The sequence below is a fragment of the Mytilus californianus genome, unplaced genomic scaffold (assembly GCF_021869535.1).
Source record: "Mytilus californianus isolate M0D057914Y unplaced genomic scaffold, xbMytCali1.0.p SCAF_8, whole genome shotgun sequence".
Lineage (NCBI taxonomy): Eukaryota > Metazoa > Mollusca > Bivalvia > Mytilida > Mytilidae > Mytilus > Mytilus californianus.
In genome coordinates this window covers 80,664,177-80,689,856 of record NW_026262734.1, presented here as the reverse complement: position 1 = coordinate 80,689,856, position 25,680 = coordinate 80,664,177, and the positions used below count along the sequence as shown (strand labels likewise).

The 25,680-nt window shown below is 33.0% G+C and overlaps 1 protein-coding gene across 1 annotated transcript; it reads right to left on the bottom strand.

The window, feature by feature from the left end:
- Positions 1–261: 261 nt before the first annotated feature.
- On the bottom strand, positions 262–21,656 carry LOC127712862 (uncharacterized). The gene is made up of 3 exons (XM_052219468.1): positions 21,294–21,656; positions 13,938–14,012; positions 262–716 (listed from the first exon to the last, which is right to left on the bottom strand). Exons 1-3 carry the CDS (start codon positions 21,610–21,612, stop codon positions 262–264), a joined length of 849 nt encoding a protein of 282 aa, XP_052075428.1. The 5' UTR covers positions 21,613–21,656.
- Between the last annotated feature and the right edge of the window lie 4,024 nt (positions 21,657–25,680).

Below are 25,680 nucleotides of genomic sequence, written 5' to 3'. Positions count from 1 at the left end.
CAGATCTCTGGGCATTGACAGGCACTCCAGCTTCTTGCAGCAATAAAAAACTGAACGACAAGAAATAGCACAATAATGCATTTAACACCAATCAATCAATTAATCAAAACAGGCCTTGATTTTATTTTATTTTTATTATCATAACTTCCATTCTATCAGAAATCAAAAAGTTTCTCCAAGCGGAAATACACGGTTTCCCCAAGTGTTTTACACTTAATAAATTGTTAACGATTTTTTTGTGCATGTGCTGTATTTGAAAATCTAACGAGAACAGACAACACACGTAACCTCTCTTCCGTTTACATACGGTGGACACAGCATTTTATCAGTATAGTTTGGGGATTTATCTAAAGCCTCTGGTGTTTTGTCTAGACATATATATTCAGTTGCTGCTGAATGGGAAGGATGACCAGCATATAAATATCCATCGTATTCCTTCACCCAGTTGCCATGACAATCTTTTCTTGCAGGGATCATAATTGTCGAAGCTTTCTTTTTCTTCATGCAGACTGAACAAGGAACTCTATGGTTTTCATACTTTTCGAAGTCAAACGGTGAATTTGGAACATTTATATCATAAACATCAAACAGTGCCCCTCTGATGAAAGGAAGGTCGTTAACCTTTGAATCGTAAATCCCCCATTGTGGATCGTTGATTAGACAAAGAATGTTGACAGCTGATCCGGATCTTGTGTAAGCTGAACCTCCAACAAATCCTAAATGAAAATATGACAAATATGCAGATGTATCTTGCTCAATTAAAATATTTATGTTTCTCGTTTCTGTTGTGTCGTAGTTCTCTTATATTTAATGTGTTTCCCTCAGTTTTAGTTTGTAAACCGGATTTGTTTTTTTTCTAAATCGATTTATGAATTTCGAACAGCGGTATACTACTGTTGCCTTTATTTAGTTATATAGTCAATAGATATAGGAAGATGTGGTATGAGTGCCAATGAGACAACTCTCCATCCAAGTTACAATTTATTTTAAGATGCTACTCAATAGGTTTACGATATTATATATACAACAGTGGTCTTTAATTTCTATTTTAGCTCAACTAAAACACAAGAATTGATACTCACATGCACAACTTAACACTTTTATATTCTTATTAAATTAAAGACCTTAAGTACTGACATATTTTATTATTCTTAAATACATACATATGTATAACATAATAACATAAATTTAAGATACTTTCGGTACATTTTACTTTTAACATGTCAATTTGAATTTGAAACTTTCATTCATTTCATTTAATCGTTGTTTTGTTCAGTGTATTATCTATCTACATTTACCTGAATAAACTGTTTCAGTCTCGTTTGCGGTGCAGTTGCTTCTTCCCCATTGAGTGTATGTTGTACCAATGTAGTCAACAACATAAAAATCAGGGCAAGATGAAGATTTTGCAAATACTTCGTTTGGTTTTTGGAAAAGTTCATTTAACGTTATTTCCTACTCATTTTGGTCTTCTGTTATTTTACGACAGTAACAATTTAGTAATATGTAGAAAGAATGCATTTTTTGTATGAAATGTCAAGGGCACTCGGACCAAACAAATGAAAGGCCAAAATATACAAAAAAGCTTAAGAAAAAGAATGGATTTTTATATTTTAAATGAGTCAATATCACTAATGCGCCTCAAATTGGGGAATTTGAAAATAGTGCATTAACAAAAAATATCTGGGCAGTGATATTGACCATTTCTAAATTTTTAACAAGTGACTTGGTTAACCATGTGTGATGATTTGAAGAGCAGAGGACCTTAGAATAAAGATGTAAAAACTGGATTATTAAAAGTATGCAAAGATTTAAATTTTTCAAGAGCTTTTTGTGTGAAAAAAAGAAATTTTTAACTCGTGAAGCCGCATCATAAAGTGCTTTCCCGGGTATGCTTAATTACGGAAAAACGAATCTCAATTCGTGTCTCGAAAATTAAAACACATATGTGAAAAATGTATAGTAACGAGCCATCATACATATCCAAGTTTACGATATGGGCAGGGGGGTTGAGGAAAAGGGTACCATTACTGCCTTCCGGAAATAAAGTGCTCATCTTGAATCAAATGTCTTAAACAAGCAGGAATGGACACTACGGGTAATCAAACCAAAGCAAGATGATCAACATAAATAAACCAGTGGCAAGTACAGTACTTAGCGACAGCTATTCTCGCACCCAATAGCATTGTACACAATGGTAATTAAACACTAATAAAAAAAAAAATAATAATTCCTCTTATACTATAGCTAGTACATGTAAGCCAATCGGAAAAAATATTTCACCCATTCACAGCCGACCTGCCTTAAGTAATGATTTGAACAGTCTGCCCTACTTTTTTCAATCTGCTCCAGGTAAATTGTAATGACAACAGGTCGTCCAATCTGCAACTCATGTCCATATATCTAATCTAAATGTGCTGTTATGAAACTATTACTAGCCTAATGTTTGTTTTTTTTATCAAAGTAAAAACAGGGTGAAATATAAAACAGCATGTGAAGTGGGGTATGATATGGCTGCCACGTCAATGGTATAGCACCAAGGGTGAATGGGAAATAGAAATATGGTCACTCTTGATCTTCTTCCAACCGGCAATACAATCCTTTCTAAAGTGGGGCGTCCGTTTGTCTTTGTGGGGTTTACAAGTACATAGTCACATCTGATCAAAATGGGGACGGGACGTTAAATCATATGCCTCGTGTAGACAGTGCCAAGCTCTCTGTACGTTAAGAACCTTGGTAAAAAGACTTTGGGTCATTGTAAATGTAATCATTTATCAGTTGTAATCGAGACCATTTTTTCAAATAATCATTGTAAATATAAAGCAGCCAAAAATCTGATCATATCTAATTTAATCAATTATTTTTCAAAATACCTTGTAACCCTGATTTCTTTTTGATTACATTCTGATTAAAATGGAAAAAAATATCAACTAGTGTTTATGGTCAATATTTTATATCTTAAATGAACATTTATGTCATTCGTGTTTAATTTTTTGGGGCCCTTTGTAGCTTGCTGTTCGGTATGGGCCAATGCTCCGTGTTGAAGGCCGTACCTTGACCTATAATGGTTTACTTTTATAGATTGTAACTTGGATGGAGAGTTGTCTCATTAACACTCATACCACATCTTCCTATATCTAATTAATTAATATATAACTTGTTATGATAGGTTTGTTTACTTTATAAATTTTTAAAGATATTTAAGGAATGACTGTAATATTTTTTCTGTCTATGAAGAAATAACATTAAAAATGTGGTGCACACTGAATAACCCGCGTAGCGTGTTATTTTAAAGTGTGCACCACATTTTTTTATGTTATAGTTGTAATTTAATTCTAAATTCCATTTTAAACCGTAGTAAACCATGAAAAAACGTTGATGACGTCACGGTCACATGACAAAATTATGTCTATGAGCTAATAAACAAGACAACGTCAGCCAATCAGAAGACGCGTTACATCCAAAATTAAATTATTATAAAATATTGATATAAAATGTATTGTATTTGATACCAACAAAATGCTATTTTAATGGATTATTCTTTGAAACTTGTTTTATGAGGACATCATTATATGTTGATAAAATGTAGGTAGAAATTGCTTGTCATAAAGAAAGTTTTCATCTGGTTAACAAGGTTTTATGTACTGTTACTGATAATGTATCAAATATGCTGAAAACATATGACATGCCATTTCCAGGGAATGCATTTGTGACAGTTCATTCTGAAGATAGTAGTAATGATGAAGACGATGAGAACACTGATGACAACTCTAATACACAAGAACATTTTGATCACTTGTAATTTCATTTACCATGCACGTACATTGGAGCTGGTCATACAGAGATGGCATACAGCAAACATATCAACATCTAAAGAATGTTTGGTATTTTTGTATAACAACAAAATAGTTGCAAAATTAACAAAATCTATCTAAAAAGTCTATTCTCAATTTTATCCAAACATGAAGAAAATGAACCTTTCCTTCTTGCAACTGATCTTGACCCACGTTTTAAAATACAGTTGTGTGAACAAAACCGAAATGATTGTGAACATGTACTGAAAGATAAAGCAATGAGTTTAGAAGACAACAATATGGAAAAGGATGATGACTCTCTGTCACGTCCAAAAAAGAAAGCTAAACAGATTTTTTTCCTTCTTGACTCTCCTGCTACACCAAGTAACGTCACCATTCTAAATGGAATTTAAGGTAGAGGATTACTTATATGAACCACTTGTAGATATGGCGTGTGACCCTTTAGAATTTTGGAAATCTAGACAGTGCATATCCACAATTGTCGAAGCTGGCCTGGAAATATTTCCCATATAAGCATCCTCTGTGGCTGTGGAAAGACTTTTTAGTATTGGTGGATAATTTTTCTGACCAGACAGATGGAGACTAAAATTTCAAACATCTCAGAGATTAATGATGATAAAGTGTATTGGGCCATAACCAGTGACAAAATGTTCAAGTATATATGTTGTGAATCTGTGTGATTTAGTAAATTGATGAAGTTTGAGGTTATTGTCTTATGACAAATCAAATAAAATCCTTTCTCAATAAGTGCTACAGTAATAGCTTTTCTTCAATAGCATCATTTAAATCGGTTTTGTATGTTTTTGCTGTGCATGTATCGATTTTGTGTCATGGATGGAAAGCACATATCCTTTGTTTTTCGATTATTTGAAATTCATTGTAATCAGATGTAATTATGATTACTTTTCTAATATAATCATTAATTTAATTAAATACTCTGAGAAATGGTGTAATAATGAATTTAATTTAATCCTACAATTGACAAAGTAGTTTTGATATAATCAATTACATAGAAAGTAATAAGACCCATCTTTGCTTGCAACAACTCTTTGAGGTGGCCTGATGTAAGACCAAATTTCTGAAGCAATACAATATACCCTCATTTTCCAGTGGCAGTCCAAATTTCCCCGAACTTCATGCCGGACGATCTCTATTACCGGACCCATCTATTTAATTTATTGTTAATTTGTTCTTGTCCCGAACATGCATGAAATATTTGCGGATGGACGTTAAGTAACCACCTATTAATCAATTAGTCAATGGTATATACCTCAGATATAAACTATTATCCTTAGTATGCCTATAGGTGAATGGGTAACAGGTGGATGTATGACATTACCAGATTAATTCCCAATTCAGGTCTGTAAATACTAGGTCACTTTTGTTTTTCAAAATTCTGTAAAAGCGGACATAACAACCGAATAAGATGTCACAGATGACTTCTTAATGGGGCCATGTAGTCACATATACAACCATGCATTATGATGTGTAACTACGATGTATAATTAGAATGCAAACGAAATACAGTTATATTAACGTTCATCTCTCAATGTCGAAAATATATGTAAGAGTCAAGAATGGGAATGACGGATTTTACAGCCACAAGTCCAAATATATATATTAAGCGATATGATTAGAATATGTTTAACAGTTAAATAACTCAGTTTGTCTCTCCACAGTAGATATGTCCTATTTCCGTTGAAAAATATAGTTAGCATGCATTTTGTGTCCAGGGGTACAGGGACGGGTATATATGTGTGGCTTAAACAAATCAGTACTTATCTGAACTCATCGTTATATCTATGTATAAAAAATAAAATAAAAAGTGAACACAAGTGGATACTGTGCTATTTCTATATAAAACTTTTAAGAAGCAGGGGCTACAGTAGAAGGTTGTCTTATTGCGCATCGTTTTAATGTTCAAGAAAACCACTTTCCATGAGCTTATGTGATTTGTATTGTCTACTACTTTGTGAGTATAAATGCAATGAATGGACAAAGGGACGGAAGAACGGACGGATGGACCAATTCACCCATCACTATATACCGTCCAATTTACAAAGCGGAGTGTATAGTGAATCTAAGGCAAAACAAAATTAGCAAATCGAAAAAAAAAATGCCGGACATATAATTTAGCAGACTTTGTTTTGAAAGAGGTGAAAATGAATATTCCATTTTCAAAATAACCTTCTGACCAAAAGATACTAACATTAACTTCTCCATATGAAAGTTTAACGCATTTTTCAAAATATCTCAATTTAATCGTGGTGTTCTGTTTTGTTGGTGGAGGAAGCCGTGGTAACAAGAAAAGAAAAAACAGCTTCCGACCCTTCACCGAAACGTAAATTTAACATGCTTGATAATGTCCAAACGTTGTAATCTTGCATATAAAAGCTAAGAAAGGCCCCGACATGACAATTATTTTTTAAATAAATTTCAAATAAACGAACGTTTTGAACAAAGATTGATGTAGAGTAAAAAATCGGATTCGAATGTGATTTGATTGTAGTCGTTGAACAAAATAGTAAGAAACGGGGGAACAACGATCTTAAACTTAATCGATCCCTACTATGACACAATGCAAGAATAATGATCGTGTTGTTTTGCTGGATCCTCTTCCGTGTATTGTGGAATAAATTGTTATTATTTTATTGTTTAAAAATCATCTCAGCATTATCAAACAAACCCATACAGGTAACTATAATGAATGATTATCTCTGCTTTTTGAGATGGTTCCCACTATAGCCTGTAGTGGTATTGATATTTAACATCAGCGTCAAAATAGTATTGACTTTCCTAACACGTCTATTATTCGTTCATCACAATTAGTTCATTAAAATCAAACTATTTCAGCAAACCGTACACATTGTGGAATTAATGCAATTTAGATATGACAAGAGAAGAAAAATGTATTTTATTACAAAGTTCTAATCGTTCTTGTTTCAAATAATTCGTTCTGTATCAATATAGTTATGTATATAAAAATAAAATAAATAGATTCCACCATAAGAGATTTTTGTATTTTTAAATCAATTTGAAAACAATAACTAAGCAATCACTCTCCCCGTCTCCAACAGGGTTCTACGTCCCCAAATGTCACAACCAACATTTTTTTCTGAACTATGAACTTTAATTATGTTCAAGGTTATAAACAAACTTTAACTGCAATGTGCTGGTTAATCCTTAATGTTGGATAATCAGTTTTTTCCGCAACATGGCCCGATTTGCGTTCATCAATCAATCAAAATTAAATAAAAGTTTCAAATTTTAAATCAATGCCGATATCTTTCAACAGTGTTTTGTTTTTTCTGTTTCTTGTTTGTCCTGGCAAAAGTTCTTTTACTGCTGCGTTCGTTGTAATGCGTTTTATTTACAGAAAATAAATATCCCATTCCTTAAATGACATCGGACAAGGTGTATATACTAGTAGCATATAATTAATAAGTATTGATTATTTTTCACATTACAAGCCTCAATATTATTACTTGTCTTGTTTTCAAACCGAAGGTCGCGGAGGTTTCCCAATCGACTCAAACTGGCCCTCGCGATAAAGACGAAAGTGCTTAAAGTGGCGTTAAATACCAGCAATCAATCAATTATATTACTGGTCTTTTATTGCTTGTGAATATGTGTTTTGTAAAGGCTTACATAAATAGTTAAAAGAGTTTATTTTGTGTTAATTTTTTAGTGTATATATATCACATCACGCATTATACATTATGTATAGTATTGATTTGACAATAAACAACAAACCTTGAATTTCACTACTGGCCTGCAAAAACTTCTCTTGTATACTTTCTCCTAATTTTGCAGCAGCCTCGTCCACTTTCTTGTTGACAATGCTAGCGGCTAATGCTTCCATCGCAGTTTTAACACCATTTGCTATCTCCTGTTCTATATAAGCTGTCAGTTCTATGTTTATTGCATTAATATCTAATTGGGCTACCAATGGCGCATTTAAATTGTTTAGTAACGGCACTGGTATCATTGGCTTTGTTATAGTTGTATTCTGCAATAATCCGTCATTCCCGTGACAGTTAGTCGAACACGAAAGTAATAAAATTAAAATTGAAACGTACATTATTGATGAACGTTAACAACTTCAACACCTTTTGACCTGCGGTAATAGATCGAATAACACAAAACAAAACACTCAAAAACAAACACTTGACAGTATATCCGGTAGACATACCAATGTTTAAGTTACAAGTGTTTATTTTAAACGTTAATTTAAATAATTTACGCATGATAAATTGATGTGACTTCAACAGATCCGAAAATCCACATTCACAGACCCATCAAGGTAAAGATGTTGTCAACTTTGTCACATCCAACCTGGCATCCTAATCATCCATGACCAATATGATTCAATGGATTTTTCGAGGGTTTGAAAGAAACCTCTAATTAACTCTTTTAGTTGAGTCTTTTTAGCCTTTTGTATATTGTCTACAGAAAACTCACCTTGATTGATTCATTCATTGGTGTTAAACGACACTATCAGCACTTGTGCTATTTCGTTGCGGTCAGTTTTTATTGGCGGAGGAAACCGGGGTGCCTAGCAGAATCACCGACTTTAGGTAAAAAAGCTGACATTTCAAGTCAATTAATATTGGAGAGGAGCTACCACGTGCAGGATTCGAACTCACATAATAAGTGTTGACAGGCTAGTGATACAATAATTTTACTTAGACCACTCGGCCACCGAGGCTCCAAACTCACTTTGAAAGAAAGTAACAATATATTTTTAAAGGGATACAAAGTGTAAAGTACTTTTTCGAAGGAAGATCCACAATTTTTGTAAAGGACAATGTCATTCAAAGTACGGTTCAACTCACCACAGATCTGCAGGCAGTTGCTGTTCATTTATCACACAATACAATAACGCTATGTTCAATGTAACTCCTCTTGGTTCTGGTGACACTATCTAGTATATGAAAGCTTGCAACCGTTAAACTTATTTCAAAGCCAAACAAAGACCATATGGATCATTCTAATATTGACTAATTGCTATTACCAGTTGTGTCTGTAAAACGCCTGAACGATAGGTCATGATCGCCATGTTGGTTCCTCGAATTGAATAGAATACTCGCCAACATCCAATGCGGATTTCGACAGGACCGCAGTACTCCTGATCTTCTTGTTCGATTCAGGTCATTCAATAGCAGTTGCTTCGCGAATAAGGAACATGTGGTGTCGTTATTCTTTGATCTTAAAAACGCTTATGACCACATAGAAATGTGACATTTTAAAAGATCTCTTTGATACGGGTTTGAAATGACATATAATTTCCTCTTTAACAGATATTGTATAGTTAGAGAAAACTCTACAATTTCTAATTTTTGTTTGTCAGGTCATGGTGTCCCTCAAGGGAGTACATTATTTGTTGCAATATTCAGTTCTAAAATTAAAGGGTGCCACACGTAGAGAAAAATTTGCTTACCATTCCGGGGTACCTGAGATCAACTCCGGTTATTTGTGTGGTTCGTGTTGCTCAGTCTTTAGTTTTCTACGTTGTATATGTGTAATGGTAATGGTGTTTGTCTTTTTTTTTCTTTTTTTGCAATGGCGTTGTCTGTTTATTTTCGGCTTTTCAAGTTTTGGTAGGGTTCGTGTTGCTCAGTCTTTAGTTTTCTACGTTGTGTTTGTGTAATTAATGGTCATGGTGTTTGTCTTTGTTTTTTTTTTTTTTTTTCTCTTTTTTTTTTTTATTTTGCCATGGCGTTGTCAGTTAATTTTTGGCTTAAGAGTTTCAATGTCCCTTTGGTATCTTACGTCTCTTTTTAACAATCGTTTTAAAGTTGATTTTATAATATGTTACAGAGGCCAACTTATGAGTAATATAAAACGGCAATTATAACCATGCCTGAAATAGCTTTAAATTTTCGACATCAAAATAGTTGGGATGCATATTTGAAGAAAAAAAAGTTGCATCTTGATCCAGAACTTGTCTTATAATTAAACTATATTCTAATATTTGACAAAAAAACTGATCTTTCTCCCTCATATCAAAATGTTATAAAGCAAGATGTCTGAAAGCTTTGAATATCTTAAAAGTTATCTCGAACACTGACGAGGTTGCTAATGGCGACATTTTATTTTATTTTAAAAGATCATTAGTAATGTCTTATGTCTGGATTAAGGTTCAATAGATACGTGTATGGCCCCACAGGGAAATCTTACATTTAAATTCTCGATAATGTGAATAACCAACGTTGTCGTCTGTTGTGGTGCCTTTAAAACCCCACCAGTTAAGAGTCTGTTTATAGATGCCGACGAACCATCACAAAATTTTCAACATCAAAATAGTTGGGATGCATATTTGAAGAAAAAAAAGTTGCATCTTGATCCAGAACTTGTCTTATAATTAAACTATATTCTAATATTTTACAAAAAACTGATCTTTCTCCCTCATATCAAAATGTTATAAAGCAAGATGTCTGAAAGCTTTGAATATCTTAAAAGTTATCTCGAACACTGACGAGGTTGCTAATGGCGACATTTTATTTAATTTTAAAAGTAATGTCTTATGTCTGGATTAAGGTTCAATAGATACGTGTATGGCTCCACAGGGAAATTTTACATTTAAATTCTCGATAATGTGAATAGCCACGTATCGTCTGTTGTGGTGCCTTTAATACCCCACCAGTTAAGAGTCTGTTTATAGATGCCGACGAACCATCACCCCCCCCCCCCCCCCCCCCCAACAGACGTTTTAACCTTATTCTTCAGTATGCAGTCAGGCAAAGGGAATTTCCATACAATCCTGCCTACAACTGCGTGATGGATCGAAGAATAAGGACCGATTATCTTTTTGCTGCTGTCTTTGAAGACCGAGCTTCAACTCTCCGCCTATCACCTTTTGCATCCATCCTTTACGAAGAAGATAGGGCAACAATTTTGGCCTTGCTGTTAATTGCTTCTTCGGATTAATCAAAATTTCTTATATTGTCTGACTCATTTCCATGTCTTCAAGTTTTACCAAAATACCAAAACATATATACTAATTAGAAGTTTCAATATTCTAAATGAAGAAGTTATTTTTTCTATGAGTGCCCAGTCATATTGGCATTCACGGAAACACAGCTGTAGATCAGGAAGCTCTGGAAAAAAATGCCCAAAACCACCCAATATCTTAATGTGAAATTTTTTAAACCGATTTTAGAGCTAACATTAGAAATATGTTTTAATGTATGAGTGGAGTAAAAAAAAACTATATAAATTACATGAAATAAAAACAAATGTAGGCAAACATTTAAATAATGTGATATGCAGGAAAGATCAGTGCGTAATTTCTAGATGTTGCATCGGTCAGACTATCTCACGGAGTTTCTTTTAAAAAAATGAAGTTAAACCACAATGTCTACCTTGCAATTGGAAGTATACAATCAAGCATTTCTTAATTTAATGTATTGGCTTTTCCGATATTCGGAGAAAATATTTCAATGTAAATTGATTTATTTAATATATTCCAGATCGATCAATTGTTTATTTTTTGAAATTATTTTGATTATATTCCAAAATATAAGCTGTTGTATTAGTTGAAAATGATCTTATTTTTTTTTATCATGCTTACTTATTAGTGAAGTTTATTATTGAATATGTTATTCCGCTTAAATTTTAGTATATTAAAAGGTTTTATGTCTGATTTTTAAAATTTTCTTTTGTTTGCCGCGATATAGCCTTTTTTTTGCGTTGATGCGGGGCAAAGCAAACACCAATCTATCATTGAATCAAAACAGCAGTAATAATCCTAGTGAGGGAAAATGGCAAGGATAACACAAATACATATACAGAGGACTAACAGTAACATCAATTCAATGCAAAGATGAAAAGGATTCAAACGGACCGAAGCCAGGGGTGCGATGAAGGTGAACGTCTTCTGCTAATTATACGTCACCCGACATGCAAATACACACTCAGTGAAAGTCGGGAGTAAGACACAATCGATATATTTACATTTCAGACGACTATTCAGATATAAAAAAAAATCTTAGACCACGAAAACACGTCAGTGGTATAGGAAAACCTTTTTGAGTTTATTTCAGCATCTTTTAATTCTGTTAGAGCAGATTTTGTGTCAGGTAATGGCAATGGTTATGAAGTCTGTTAAGTGTGAAGCGTACATGTATACGAAAAAAATGACTTTGACCCAGTTTCTTGTGTTGGCTGTCAACACTTAGTAAAGACTGATATTATCCCAGACATTGAAAATTTTCTGAAAGACATTGAATAAAAAATCAATTTTGCAAAATAATACAACTTAAAGATTGAATATGATCCGTATGTCGTTATGCATTTGTTGCCTATGGTCTTTGTGTGTTGGTAAGTCAATCTTATGATCTGTATAGTTTTAGTACTTTTAAAAAGTTTGTATTTAACGTGAACACTCAATAACTTTAATAATACTCTCAAAATAGAATACCGACTACACATGTAGCCCATGTACCAAACGATATTGGACAAGCATCAACCAACGACAACCACTAAATAACAGGCACCAGATTTGGGACAGGCCCATGAATAATGTAGCGGGTTTAAACATGCTTGTGTAAATGGTTTACCTCTAAAGTTTACTAATAAGTAAAAAAAAGTTGTTGTGAAACTAACCTAATGAGAAATAAACAGCATTGTTACCAATTCCTGTTTCGGGTTGCGACAAACAAATATAAATAGTGTGCCATCTTATTCTATATTAGACACATATATTTTTACAGCAAAGTTTTTCATACAGATGTATTGATTAAATTGATAGAGAGCCAATATATGAAGCTTGTAATATGTAAACTTTAGTATATTTTCATTTTAGATTAAAATAGGAATTCTGGTTTTTGATTATGGTACAGGAAAAAAAAGCGGCAAGTTGAACCTGTATAAATTTCGATTTGGGGACAAAGAAAGTACTTACAGATCCCTCATTTAATTATTTGGAAATCTGCAGCCCTCACTTTTGTTTTCTTCTAGAGTATTTTTTCATGAAAGTGTTTTTGCGAATAGCACATAATTATTTTTGTTACCTGGAAAGGCTAGGCTTTCCTTTTACATAAAGTTAGTATTGTGATCATCGTTAAGCTCCAATTGGGCCTTGTTTTTTTTTTTAATTATCATTAATATCATTACTTGCATTATAAAAAATTATCTAATAGTTTCGCCTGTCAAGAAAACCGTTTTCTACAAATGTTTTACACCAAAAAAAAATTCAACAATTGTGTGTGCTTTATTTTAACGAGAACAAACGACACATGTAACCTCTCTTCCGTTTACAAACGGTGGACACGGTATTGCGCCGTTACAATTAACCCTTACGGGATACAACAGCTTTTTATCAGTCCAGTCAGGTGATTTATCCAGTGCTTCTGGTGTTTTGTCTAGACATATATATTCAGTTGCTGCTGCATGAACAGGATGACCAGCATATAAATATCCATCATATTCTTTGACCCAGTTGCCATAACAATCTTTTCGTGCCGGTATGAAAATTGTAGATGATTTCTTTCTCTTCCTGCAGACTGAACAAGCAACTCTATGATGGTCATACTTTTCGTGGTCAAACGGAGAATTAAGAACATTAATATCATGCACATGAAATAATGCGCCTCCGATGAAAGGATTATTGTTAACCTTTGAATCGTAAATCCCCCATTGTGGATCGTTGATTAGACAAAGATGGTCGACAGCTGATCCGGAATTAGTGTAAGATGAACCTCCAACAAATCCTATTGGAAAATAATGCAGATATGAAGATGTATATAATTATTTTCTATCTAAATATTTGAAATGCTATACTTTCTTAACTAAGGTAAAATCTATTTTAAGATGATCATTAAACACAAGTAGTCTATTGCAATGGTCCTTCTGCACGCGCGGTCTTTAATTTCCTCAAATGCTTGAATCAATAGAAAGGTATTGATACTTATATTTAACGAAACAATTCGACACTGTTATTTTAATTAGTTTTTACATGTTATTTATTAACAGCATTTGCTATCTCTTGTACTTAATTTAAGACATTTGCATCACAAGTATAAAATTCATTTCAGTTTGTGAAACTACTTTTTAATTTGAGATTGTACTACTATTAATTTAATCGTTACTGGATTGGATGAATTATCTAATTTTATAAACCTGAATATACTGTTTCGGTGTCATCTGCAGTGCAGTTGGTCCTTCCCCACTGAATGTACGTTGTACCGATTTTGTCTACAATATATTAAGCCAAGAAAAATTATCGTTCAGCAAATAATGTGTTTTGTTTTGTAGAAATTCTAGATATTCTTTAAACATTATTTATCATAGTGATTTGGGTTTTTCTCCCATTTTTCACGACGTTAACAATGTTATTGTGTGCACAAGAGTGTATTTTTGAATGAATTGCACTCGAACCACACTAAGGGTAAAGCCGAAACAAAACCAACAGTTTATGAACAGAAATGAAATCTTTAGATTTAAATTCTAAAAGATACAGGAACACAGGGACACGTTATGTAACCAATGTAAAACAATATGATACACATTTATAAACTATCGGCAAGAGATTTCAATAATTGACAGCTGTCCTCGCACTCTCAATTGAACACAAATTGTAAAAATAATTTTTTTTTAGCCCATATGGCCCTTCATACTTTTTTATAACTGCCCAACATAGCCAGAAATGAGCTACGGTTTTGCTCATAAATATTCATAAGTTTCAAGAGTAGCGGAATCACCTGAAGATTGCCGATTGAAGTTTCAAGGCCGGTATTTTTAAAATCGAATCCATCCCGGAACAGCCCAGTTTAACCTTATAAATGCAGACACGAAAGGTGAAGCTAGATTTTTCAAAGTTATATAGTTATATACCATACCAGAAAAGATATAGACCTGCAGAAAGAAACCTTTTAGATGGGTATTTTGAAGTGGAAAGACTGATTTCTTCAAGGAAAATAGATAGGGTAGGTTTATTCACCGAAATGAGTCCAACATATATTTGTTCCACATGTCCACATGTCCATGAGTGCATATATTTTCCGGTATCTTAAGTCTTCAATTAATAGAAAACACACTAAAAGTCATGATTATCTTAAGTAGATACCCCGATTATGTTCTTCTATAACTCATTTTAAAACTTTCCAGTCATTTTAAAGAAATAAATCGACTTTCTTACAGACCTAGAATGAATGAAAGCTTGAGAGGGGCATTAGGGGACCGGATTGAAAACGGTGACATAAAGAAAAACAAACATAAATATATTACAATAACAAATGCCCAAATGTGTAATAATATTACGAATTCGAATTTCCCATCTTAAAGATGCACGCTAAAGCAAATTGATTTCAGCATTTTTGTATTTTTTTTTTCAAAAAAGGGGGGGGGCGACCAAAACTTGGCAATAATAAGACATATATATATATATATATATATATGTGACCAAATAATTAATATTATGGTCATGCAAATGAAATCGACCAAGACAATTCGCGTTTTTTTTTTTGGTTGATCAAGATTTATGCTATCAATTTTGCCCCCCCCCCCCCCCCCTCCCTTTTCACAAAGTCGATTAATTCTGTTTAACAGATAACGTTATTAAGTCAAATATATTAAACATTATATAATATTTCTATACACATTATATTGGATATTCGTTAAATAATAAAACTTTTATAAGGCAATAAGTATGTAGTACAATGCAAAAGGAGAATGAAAGTGGTGTATTTTTTATGTAGAAATTCCACAGTGATTTTTAAACAGGTTCAATACTTACCAAATAAAAAGATATATTTATATATTATTATATATATGCAATGATCCAAAAACTTTGATTTTTCAAGTATAGAGACTAAAACATGTTCAGTTGATACATTGTGTTTATCATCCGTTTTATTTCAGGAAACAGAATATCTAGTGAAGTGGGAGAATTATTCCGCGTACAGCTGTACATGGGAACTCGAGCAAAATCTACCAAATAACATTATTCACGAGTTCAAGTTCCCCTCATCTCCACCGCCTGGCATTGCCGTTACAAGAGACGATTTTACATCAGCTTGTCACTCAAGATTAGCACAAAGGACGGCAAATCATTTCTATATTCCATTCCATCACGACATTTTCAGGGTTTTATTTGAAGGAAAGGGTATTGTTAGTAAAGGCAGAGATACTTTATATACCAGAATTGACTTTGAAACGTTTGATTTACCTCAAAATTGGGACAAGCTCGTATACACAGATAAGGGAGAAGGCCGACAAATAGTTTTTCAAATTGCATTGCGTCCCGTTTTAAGGTGGTCGAGAAAACACTTTGTTTTTGATTGTGAAGAAAGTTTGAAAGAAGCACCAAGAATGCCTATTGAGCTTTTAAAAGTGGATTTTACAACAGACAGATTTAAAAACAACTTAGATAACAATGAATTATTAAATCAAATATAGTCACATAAAAGTGCTTATTATTGTATCATTTAATACATGTTTATTCAGTTAATTTAAGACATGAGTGATCATTTGTCTCAAGCTGACAAAAATAAAATTCCGTTTAAGTTGGAACATAATACCGAAGGTTTTGAAACTAAAAACAATCTCGGGGTCAGAATCAAAAGTATGTTTTAAGATTGTTTTACCTAAGGGTACTTTAAAGTACATGTCGGAAATATGTCAACTAAATAATCTAACTAACATACAATTAATTAATTTGAATTTGCCAAAAGGTGTGTTGCCTTTAAACGAAAACAATGATCGCTTAGAAGGTAGAATAAGGCGAAAAGTTTCTGAAACCATCAACAAATTTACAGCATTAAAAGGTAGACGTAAATATGATTTTCTCTTAGAAAAAGCTTTTTTGATCATTTTTAAAAATGAAGTATGTTCTCTTAGTGATATGATAGAAACTGAAAACACAAACACAAAATAAGAGAATTATGAGTTTGTTTGGAGACATACAAAGACTTCAAGCAAAAGTGAATTATCTTACTGAAGAGGCTCACGAGAGAAATATTTGTCTGTCTGAATATGAAAAAAAAATGAAATTTTAAATGCATACATCGAAGGTATTCGAAATCAGTTCATGAATATAGGTAAGCCTATTCCAGATTTAAAAAGCACTCAAGCACCAAAAAAAGTTTCCATTCTAAAAGAACGTGTCCAAAAAGCACTTTGGTTTGCAAAATCATTCGGCATACCATTTTCAAACATAACAGGCACCGACAAAAATGGCAAAACGTATGATCTGCTTAATGACACAAACAACACAAACTATACAGACATGGTCAATGATGAAAAAGAAAAGGTTAAAAACATTCTTTTCCTTCTTGATTCTTTTGCATCTCGGATGAGGCATATCATGAACTTACAGTACATAACAAAGACATGATGAAATCTTATTTAATTAAACAATGTAGGGAAAACATAAATAACACATTTTCAATCCTTAAAACACCAGGTCACCATCCAGGTGCACAACTTCATCCTTTTGAGACATTAGATAGGTTATTGGACACTATTACAAATATAGATGGCTCCACTGAGATCCAAAAAGTACAACTCAAGTTCGCCGCAGATGGCGCAAAAGTGTCGAGAATATCAAGTTTTCTGGTATTGTCTCTAGCGGTCTTAAATGACGGAGAGGAGGTGATGTCAAGTGCAAATCAGCACACTCTCGCAATAGTAAGCTCGGACGAGAAATATTTTACCCTTAAAGAATGTTTTGGTACAATATTTAATCAAATTAACGAACTACTTTCACAAGAAAATGAAAAAATAATGTACGAGACCAAGTCTAAAAAAAAGTTTAACTTGGAAATACTTTTGGGGGAGATATGAAGTTCTTGCTTACTGTTCTGGGTTTAAATTCAGCAAATTCCAACTATGCATGTTTATATTGTAAAATAGAAAAAAAAACATCGGTCAGATATGTCGAAAGATGAAATGTTTTACTGGTCAGAAGGTCTTATTAGAACGAATAAGGAGATGGTTGAATTGAGTAAAAAGACCAAGTTGAATTATGGGTGTATTCATCCCCCTTTACTCAATATACTTGTAATTTTTTCCAGGGCCAATCAAAAGCAAATATTTTTTTTCACCATCTATTGAAAACACGACAGGAAATGGACTTAAAACAAATTTGTTTCTATCTCTTCAGTGATGATTCAAATTATTTTTTTCCAAAACAAAAATCAACAGACTCCCCCCCCCCCCCCCACCCTTCCCCCCTTCCCCCCAGGATATAAAAAGGTTACTGCCTAAGGCATTTCAAGTCAGTTCAAAAGTAGTACACAAAGTTCTGTAAAAATATAAAAATATAGAATTTTATCTCAAGTATTGTAATGAAGCCGATAAGTCGTGGTGTTGGCGTTTCCAAAATCTTTTGTCGTCAACACTCTGCGTACATATCTTATTTAACTTTGTATGTATAGACAAATTAGATAAAATTAGTAATATATATATTGTTGTTTACTATATGCAGTGAAGTTAGTATAGATATATATATATTTCATGATGTTCTCTGTATATGTACATATGTTTAATATATGCAGTTCATGTTCAAACGATTCCAGTATTGTTATTGAAGAATTATATTCTATATTAAAATTATTTTTTAAATCATTTTGTATTCATTTAATTTTTTGAGAATAAAATAGTTCTCCTTTATGGAGCCTTAATGTGTCTTGTCAACATTGGAATTCGGTGTTGTTACAAATTACGCCATGTCTAGCAGAATCCACTTTTAAAAAGTTTGTTTTTTCCGTTAATCCTCTTGAAGCCTCTTTCATTATGTGCATTTTATTGGAAAACTCAATTTTATTCTGTCCTAGGAACCTAGATTTTTTTACTGAGGCATTTTTGTTCTGAAAAGTTTAATTGCGTGTTTTCTGTTCTTCCTGAATCCGGCCCCGCAATTATAATACACTTCACTTGAAAACGTAAAAAATCTCTTGAAAACCAACGATGGAGCATTTTTGCCATATTCTGTAGTACAAACATACAGGGCTCTCGCTTCGAAATAAATTTATCGTGGGAACCTTAATTATTTAACGTACAACTTCAAATTTTTGACACAAGTGTTAAACCGGTGTATATTTAAATTATCAACCCCCGCAAATGGTTCCGGTCAAGTAATACAGATTTTTACTTAAGAAGTATAATAATATTAAATCACGAAAATCTAATACGCCGCCATTTTGAATATGTAAATTAGCAAACTGTGTCTCATTTCTGGATATGCAGCTGAATTGTAATAAGGAGTAATATGGTTACCTCTGTGTCAATAGTATAGACATACGTAATTAACACAGGTAGTTACGTCGTCATATCGAGGAGCGTTTAGTACAGTGATTATGTCATATAAAAAAAATAAGAAGATGTGGTATGATGATAATGAGACAAACTATCCACAAGACACCAAATGACACATAAATTAAAAACTATAGGTCACCATACGGCCTTCAACAATGAGTAAAACAAATACCGCATAGTCAGCTATAAAAGGCCCCTGAATGGCAAATGTAAAACAATTCAAACTAGAAAACTAACGGCCTGATTTATGTACAAAATAGTCATGATAATAAACGAAAAAAAAATATGATCTACAGCAACAAACGACAAACACTGAATTACAAGCTCCTGACTTGGGACAGGCACATACTGTTTTGTTCAGTTGAACATTATTGTGTACCGTCAAGTGATTTTGATAACAAACAATGACATCATATAAACATTCTGATTTTTTGCTGAAGGAACTTCTGAACATGAATTCAAGCTGGTAGCTATTTTTTTATATCTAATATGTTAGTAAATTCGAATTTGTATCATGTAGTTAATAATTTTACACAGAATAATGATTGCGTATGTCAAAATTTAAAAGTTGCTTACTCGTTTACCAACTATTAAAATTAATGTGTTTACTGTCTGTTACTTCACATATTTCTTTAAAATATAAAATTGCCGTCAATTTTTCCGTAAAAAACCCTTAATTTTGCACATATATTACTAATAATCATGGTTAATTTCAGTAGTTTCGTGGTTTAGTTCATGTTCTACCGATGAAAGTTAACAATTGAAATACTGCAAAAAAAATATTTTCGCGGATACTTTTTTTTTCGCGTTTAATCAATTTCTATCCTATTTCGAGGCAATGTATTGTCGCTTTTTTCTAATAATGTTATTTTGCTCTGTACAAATAGATCTAAGTTTCGCATATTTACGTTGATTTTCTGCTCCCGAAAAATAAATCGGTCTAGAAAATAAGTCGTTAACAGTTAATTTAAGATATAAGCATTATCGAGAACGCATGTATAAAGCGATCATGCGCAGAAGGAAAATATATAATGAGTTTAATGGTAATTTTCTTTATAAATAGTATTTGGAATAAGAAAAGGAAAGGACCTAAGAAATTACATATTAATGTTTTATAACTATATGCGGTATGCTCGCAAATGAGACAACTGTCCACCAAATGACGTAGATGTTAGAAATTTAAGATCGCCGGACGGCCTTCAACAATGAGCAAAACCCATATCGCATAGCAAGCAATAAAAGGCACCGACAAAAATAATTGTAAAACAATTCAAATGAAAAGAAAAAAAAATCCTGATTTATGCACAAAACAACAATCGAAAATCAAACATGAAATACAGTAACAAATGACAGCCACTGCATTACAAGCTATCTTTATATAACGAGTATCTTGGAATTAAAAATATTTTTTCAATCATATTTGATATGTACAATTTCTCATAATAAATACTAGGTCGACTGAGCTTTTTCTTATTATCGAAACTACAATACTACACAAATCATTTATTCAATATGACAAAAAGATAATCATGTTATTCATTCGTAAATATAATTGATAAAAATGGACATAGTATCGACCTACATCTACTTCTAAATTGTGATCTTTCATATATTTGAGGTTCATCATAACCTTTTCGCAAATATGACCGTATTTACATCACAAATGATATTCTGAGTACAAACAAACCTGTGCACCTGGTAAAGTTTTACGACATGGCAGGAACTAGAGATAATTACATTTTAAATGTATTTTATGTAGAAAATTATAAACTTTTATGGATTTTGAGATTCCTTTTTTTTCGTTCCCACAGAAGGTGCCATAATAAACTAAGTTTTGAAAAATGTTTGAGATGTCCCCTATGTAATAACATAAGTAAGATGTTTAAATTGACATGGACAATAGATACCTGCACAACAAGTATTAGATACAGAACAAAGGTAGCAAAAAAAAAACTGGCCGGTAACAACCGTTGCCGTTTATTTTGTTACCTTTGTTCTGTATCTAATACTTGTTTTTGCTTGTTGTTCCTTTCATTTGGTTTTCTTTTCATTCACGCGTAGTGATTTTGTGTCATGAAACCACACACTATGTCCTTAATTTTCCTTTACTTTGCTATAAACACGTATACGAGTATTCTATTTTTTATGTTGTATTGGTTGAATACAAATACATGTATCACATCAAACATTATATTTTTTATACCACTTTAAATCACTAACCTTGGATTTCAGTATTAGCTTGAGTCAACTTCTCTTGCATACTTTCTTCTAATTTTATAGTAGCCTGGTCCACTTTCGTGTTGACAATGGTTGCAGCCAATTCTTCCATCGCAAGTTTAACACCATTAACTATCTCTTGTTGTATATAAGCTTTCAGCTCTATGTTAATTGCAGTAACATCTAGTTGGGCTACCAATGGCGCATTTAAGCTGTTAAGTAACGGCATTGGAATCACCGGTTTTTTGTTCTGCAATAATCCGTCATTCCCATGACAGTGGGTCGTACAAGAAAGTAATAAAGTTAAAAATAATCCATACATTTTTGTATCAATTTAACAGATCCACACCTTTCAGTTCAGTGGTAAATGACCGAAAGACATAAACAAAATTAAAACATCGGATACAAGTACATGATTTTTGTATCCGGTAGATATAATTATAAAGTTTTATGTTTATTTGCTACGTAAATCTAAATGATTTACGCATCTTAAGTTGAAATGAAGGTCAACGGATCTGCTATACAAGAAACATTTGTAGCTACAAATTGGTCTTTCATTTTGTGTAGAGCTTTAAGACTGCTTGTCGTCATGGCCATGATCGTATGATAGTGGAGTATGCAATCAGTGCCTGCATGTATAACCTCTAAGTGGTGAGTTTGATCCCCGCTCATGTTGAGTTAAACTCGATCCTACATTGTGGTGTGATAAAATTGGTCAATGAATTATGGCATATCGTTAGATTTATTCTGTTACTCTAGTTTCCGACGACCAAAAAAAAATGACTGTCACGATATAACTGAAATGGTTGTCGAAGGTGCCTTTAAACCGGTAACCCAACTAACTATTTCGTTAGGCATCAACGTTAGTTCATGCATTTAGTTATTCAATCATTCAATCCATCAATTTATCACAACTAAAAGTAAATTATCAATAACGTTGTTATGAAAAAATTGAAAGTGAAAAAATCATGGATTCACAAAGTTGACGGTTCCTTAGTTCGTGGACAACAAGGTATTTCTTACAAACTCCGTAAAAATAAATTTTTCGTGGGTTTTTAATTTGTTGATTGTATGTACTACGAACATTGACATCTCAGGAATAATAAATACTTCAAAATAGATATTCACGTATTTAACAACCCTTGAACATACAAAATTATCCAAAAGAGCGTAAAACGGCATATCCGAATTAAAGTTCTTTTATAGCAAATAGCTTTGTACTCAATAAATAGAAAAGGTCTGAAAACTTAAGAACTCATTTAATTAATAATTTGTTTACGAAAATCCACGAAATTAAATACTAATTAAAAGATGCATATCTTCGGTTGAACTTTTCAGTAAAACGAGACGGCATTGGATTCCAAACTCAATGAACAAACAAACATACATGTACAATGTATCTAGTGCAACACGATTAAAGATCCTTGAATCAATTTTTCTTCTTATACTTATACAAGTTATATGATGAATACTGTATATTATAACTGCAAAAGGCTTTCTTTAAAATCCAAATATCAAAAATATTCCACTTACAGCAAAATTACTAAGTTATCAATGAATACGCATAAATACTCAAAGGATGATTGGGGAATAGAAATATGTTCACTTTGGTCTTTGTTCGACTGGCAGTAAAATCCTTGCCAATGTGTGGCGATCCCCAATGGTGACTGGGGAATATAAATATGATCACTACATATGAAGGGTCCGCAGTTGGCCTGTTGCAAGACTTAATTTCTGTCCCTATTCAATATACCCTCATTTACCCGTGGCAGTCTAAATTTTCCCGACCTGCAACCCAGTTGATCTCTATAACCTGACCTACCTATTGTATTTATTGTTAAGTTGTTCTCGTCCTGAACATGCATGAAATATTTGCCACTGGACGTTGAGCAACAAACAATCAATCAATCATTGTGTGACGTCCGTTTTGTTGTGCACGATGTACACAGCCACGTCTGAACATGATGGGGATGTTGAGTCCAATACCTCGTGCAGAAAGTTTGCCACCCTCTATGCACGTTCAGAAACCGTCACAAAAACAAAACCCAACCTATTCAGCATAGCTACAACCTACATAAACATACACTTGAATTCGTAACCTCTGCTAAATATATTGGTATTTCAGTACAGTCAAACCTGAAATAAGGCAAACAAAGTGGCAGTAATAGGTAACAAATCACTGGGTTTCCTTAAAACTTAAATCTTTAAAACAGCAAATCAACATACTAAAACCCGGACATACCAAGCAATCGTTCAACATCAACTTTAATAGTGATGTTTTATGAGGATCCTAAAACAGCCGAATCATTATCCATAACTGAGATGGTCCAACGGCTCGGTACATTTATCTACAACAGACAACGCAATAAAAGTAACATGAGTAGTGAAACCAACCTGCTAACCACAATTATGATAAAATAACCATCAATAGCATAACGTATGCTACGCAGAAGATCCGTAATGATGTATAAAAAGGAACATAAATAAATAAATGAATAAATAAATACATAAATAAATAAATGAATAAATAAATACATAAATAAACATGAACCGTTTAGCTTTATCTAGACTCGGCATGGTTAACAAAACAAGGACATAACATAAATGCCTTTAAGCTATTCCATCTGACAAACAGTCTCAAACAAGCAGATTCTAGAACCAAGAAAACACATACATTATGTGTGGAATCAGCTTCCTGAATTTAATATATGTTCAGGTACCAACAGTTGAAGTCTAAAGAAAAAAGATCACTCCTGATCGATGTTTTCTGTACCATTATTCAAAATATTAAATCAAAATTGTCTATAGTTTTAATCACAAATTGTGAAACTTTCATTGCACTTAATAATTATTTTCTGTTAATTTTGGATATTCAATAGAGTACATGTATACAAAACGGTGCATGAAATCATCGGTCTTCGATGAATCTGAGATTACTAAATCGTTGCTATATTAGTCTCAGATATAGTATTGAATATCTAAACAAGACAAAACGCCCGGAAATATCTTAGTAAAGAAGCTAATTTGCTTTAGAGTTGGCACATCATATGTAAAAAAAACAATAAACAATGAGCTTGCAACCGACTACAACACATATACAAAACATCACAATACAACAAGGTTTCAGATAAGACAAGAACACATAAGCATAAGTATACAAGCACATATAATTTTCAAATAAGATAAGCACACATAACATGCATGAGCATCAGAACTAAAACAAATTGTGCGGTTATGCAGTTGTAAACTTGGACTTTACTGGTTGCCTGGCCATCTGCTCAATAACCATGTTCACAAAACACAACCCAATGAAATTGCTCTAAAAGCGCAAACGTTTTACAAAACATGCACTTGTATTCAATTTTGCAACCAGTAATTGCGTTATAAACTGTTGACCTTAAATTATGTGTACTTTAAAAAGAAGTACTTAATAATAACCTTACTGTATTGACCTAGATCAGAGAGCAAGTAAATAACGGACAACAGACGAAAAGTTTACCATTTAATTGATGCGCGTGTGGAAAATTCAAGTCTGTTGACATCTACATGCAGGATGAATTGGTGATACTACCCCTGTGTCGTTTGATCTTCTAAAGATAAGCTGTAGTTTATGAGGCTATTTCGTCTGCCAGTCCTTTTAAGAGCTGCGGGGAGTTTTGTTAACAGTGAAATGTTCATAGTTTTAAATGCATGACATCCTCTTAAGCATTTCATTTATGGATAGAAATTTCTGAAAGTATGAACGCTTTGATTAAAAGATTGAACTATTTTTAAGAATTTCCAGTGGATTGGTTTGTTACAGAATTATTGCATAACAGATATTAAGCGTGGATTAGCTTGGATCGGTAAGTATTTTCGTCGGTTACAGTATTCACGCCCTCGTATTCCAAAAGATGAGATATCCATTCCAAAGCATATGATTAAAACAAACGATATAATGCAACATGTTATGGCAGAGATTGGCAATATTAGAGAAAAGTGCATTACAGAGCAAATATCGAAGGACGACACAGAAAACAAAAGATCGAATGGTAAACTGTTTTTGTAACAAATACAGATAATTACAGATAATCCGTTACAGACTTGTCAGTCTTGCCGAAGGAAATATGCCAGTGACCGTCTACAACACAATCCTAGGATATTCTTGCAGTAAAGATGTTGACAGGAAATGAAATTGACAGAAAACCAAGAATTGTGAATCTAAGAATGTTATCTAGGAAACATTTTAAAAGAGAAGATAAAAAGTCAGAAAGGAAGAAGAATAAAGCAAATGACAACGACATCGATGTGCTACCTGCTCCAGATTGTGAGGCAGTTGAGACATAAATTCCTACTTCTCCTTGCAGTCCAGTTAGTTTCTCACCTAGGATACATAAACAGCTTCATACAA

Excerpts from the sequence above, each read along its gene's own strand:
- LOC127712862 (XM_052219468.1), bottom strand. The coding sequence starts at position 21,612 with ATGTATGGATTATTTTTAACTTTATTACTTTCTTGTACGACCCACTGT. Across the intron at positions 14,013-21,293 it reads AGCTAATACTGAAATCCAAG|ACAAAATCGGTACAACGTAC; the intron begins GTTAGTGATTTA and ends AATATATTGTAG. Across the intron at positions 717-13,937 it reads CACCGAAACAGTATATTCAG|GATTTGTTGGAGGTTCAGCT; the intron begins GTTTATAAAATT and ends ATTTTCATTTAG.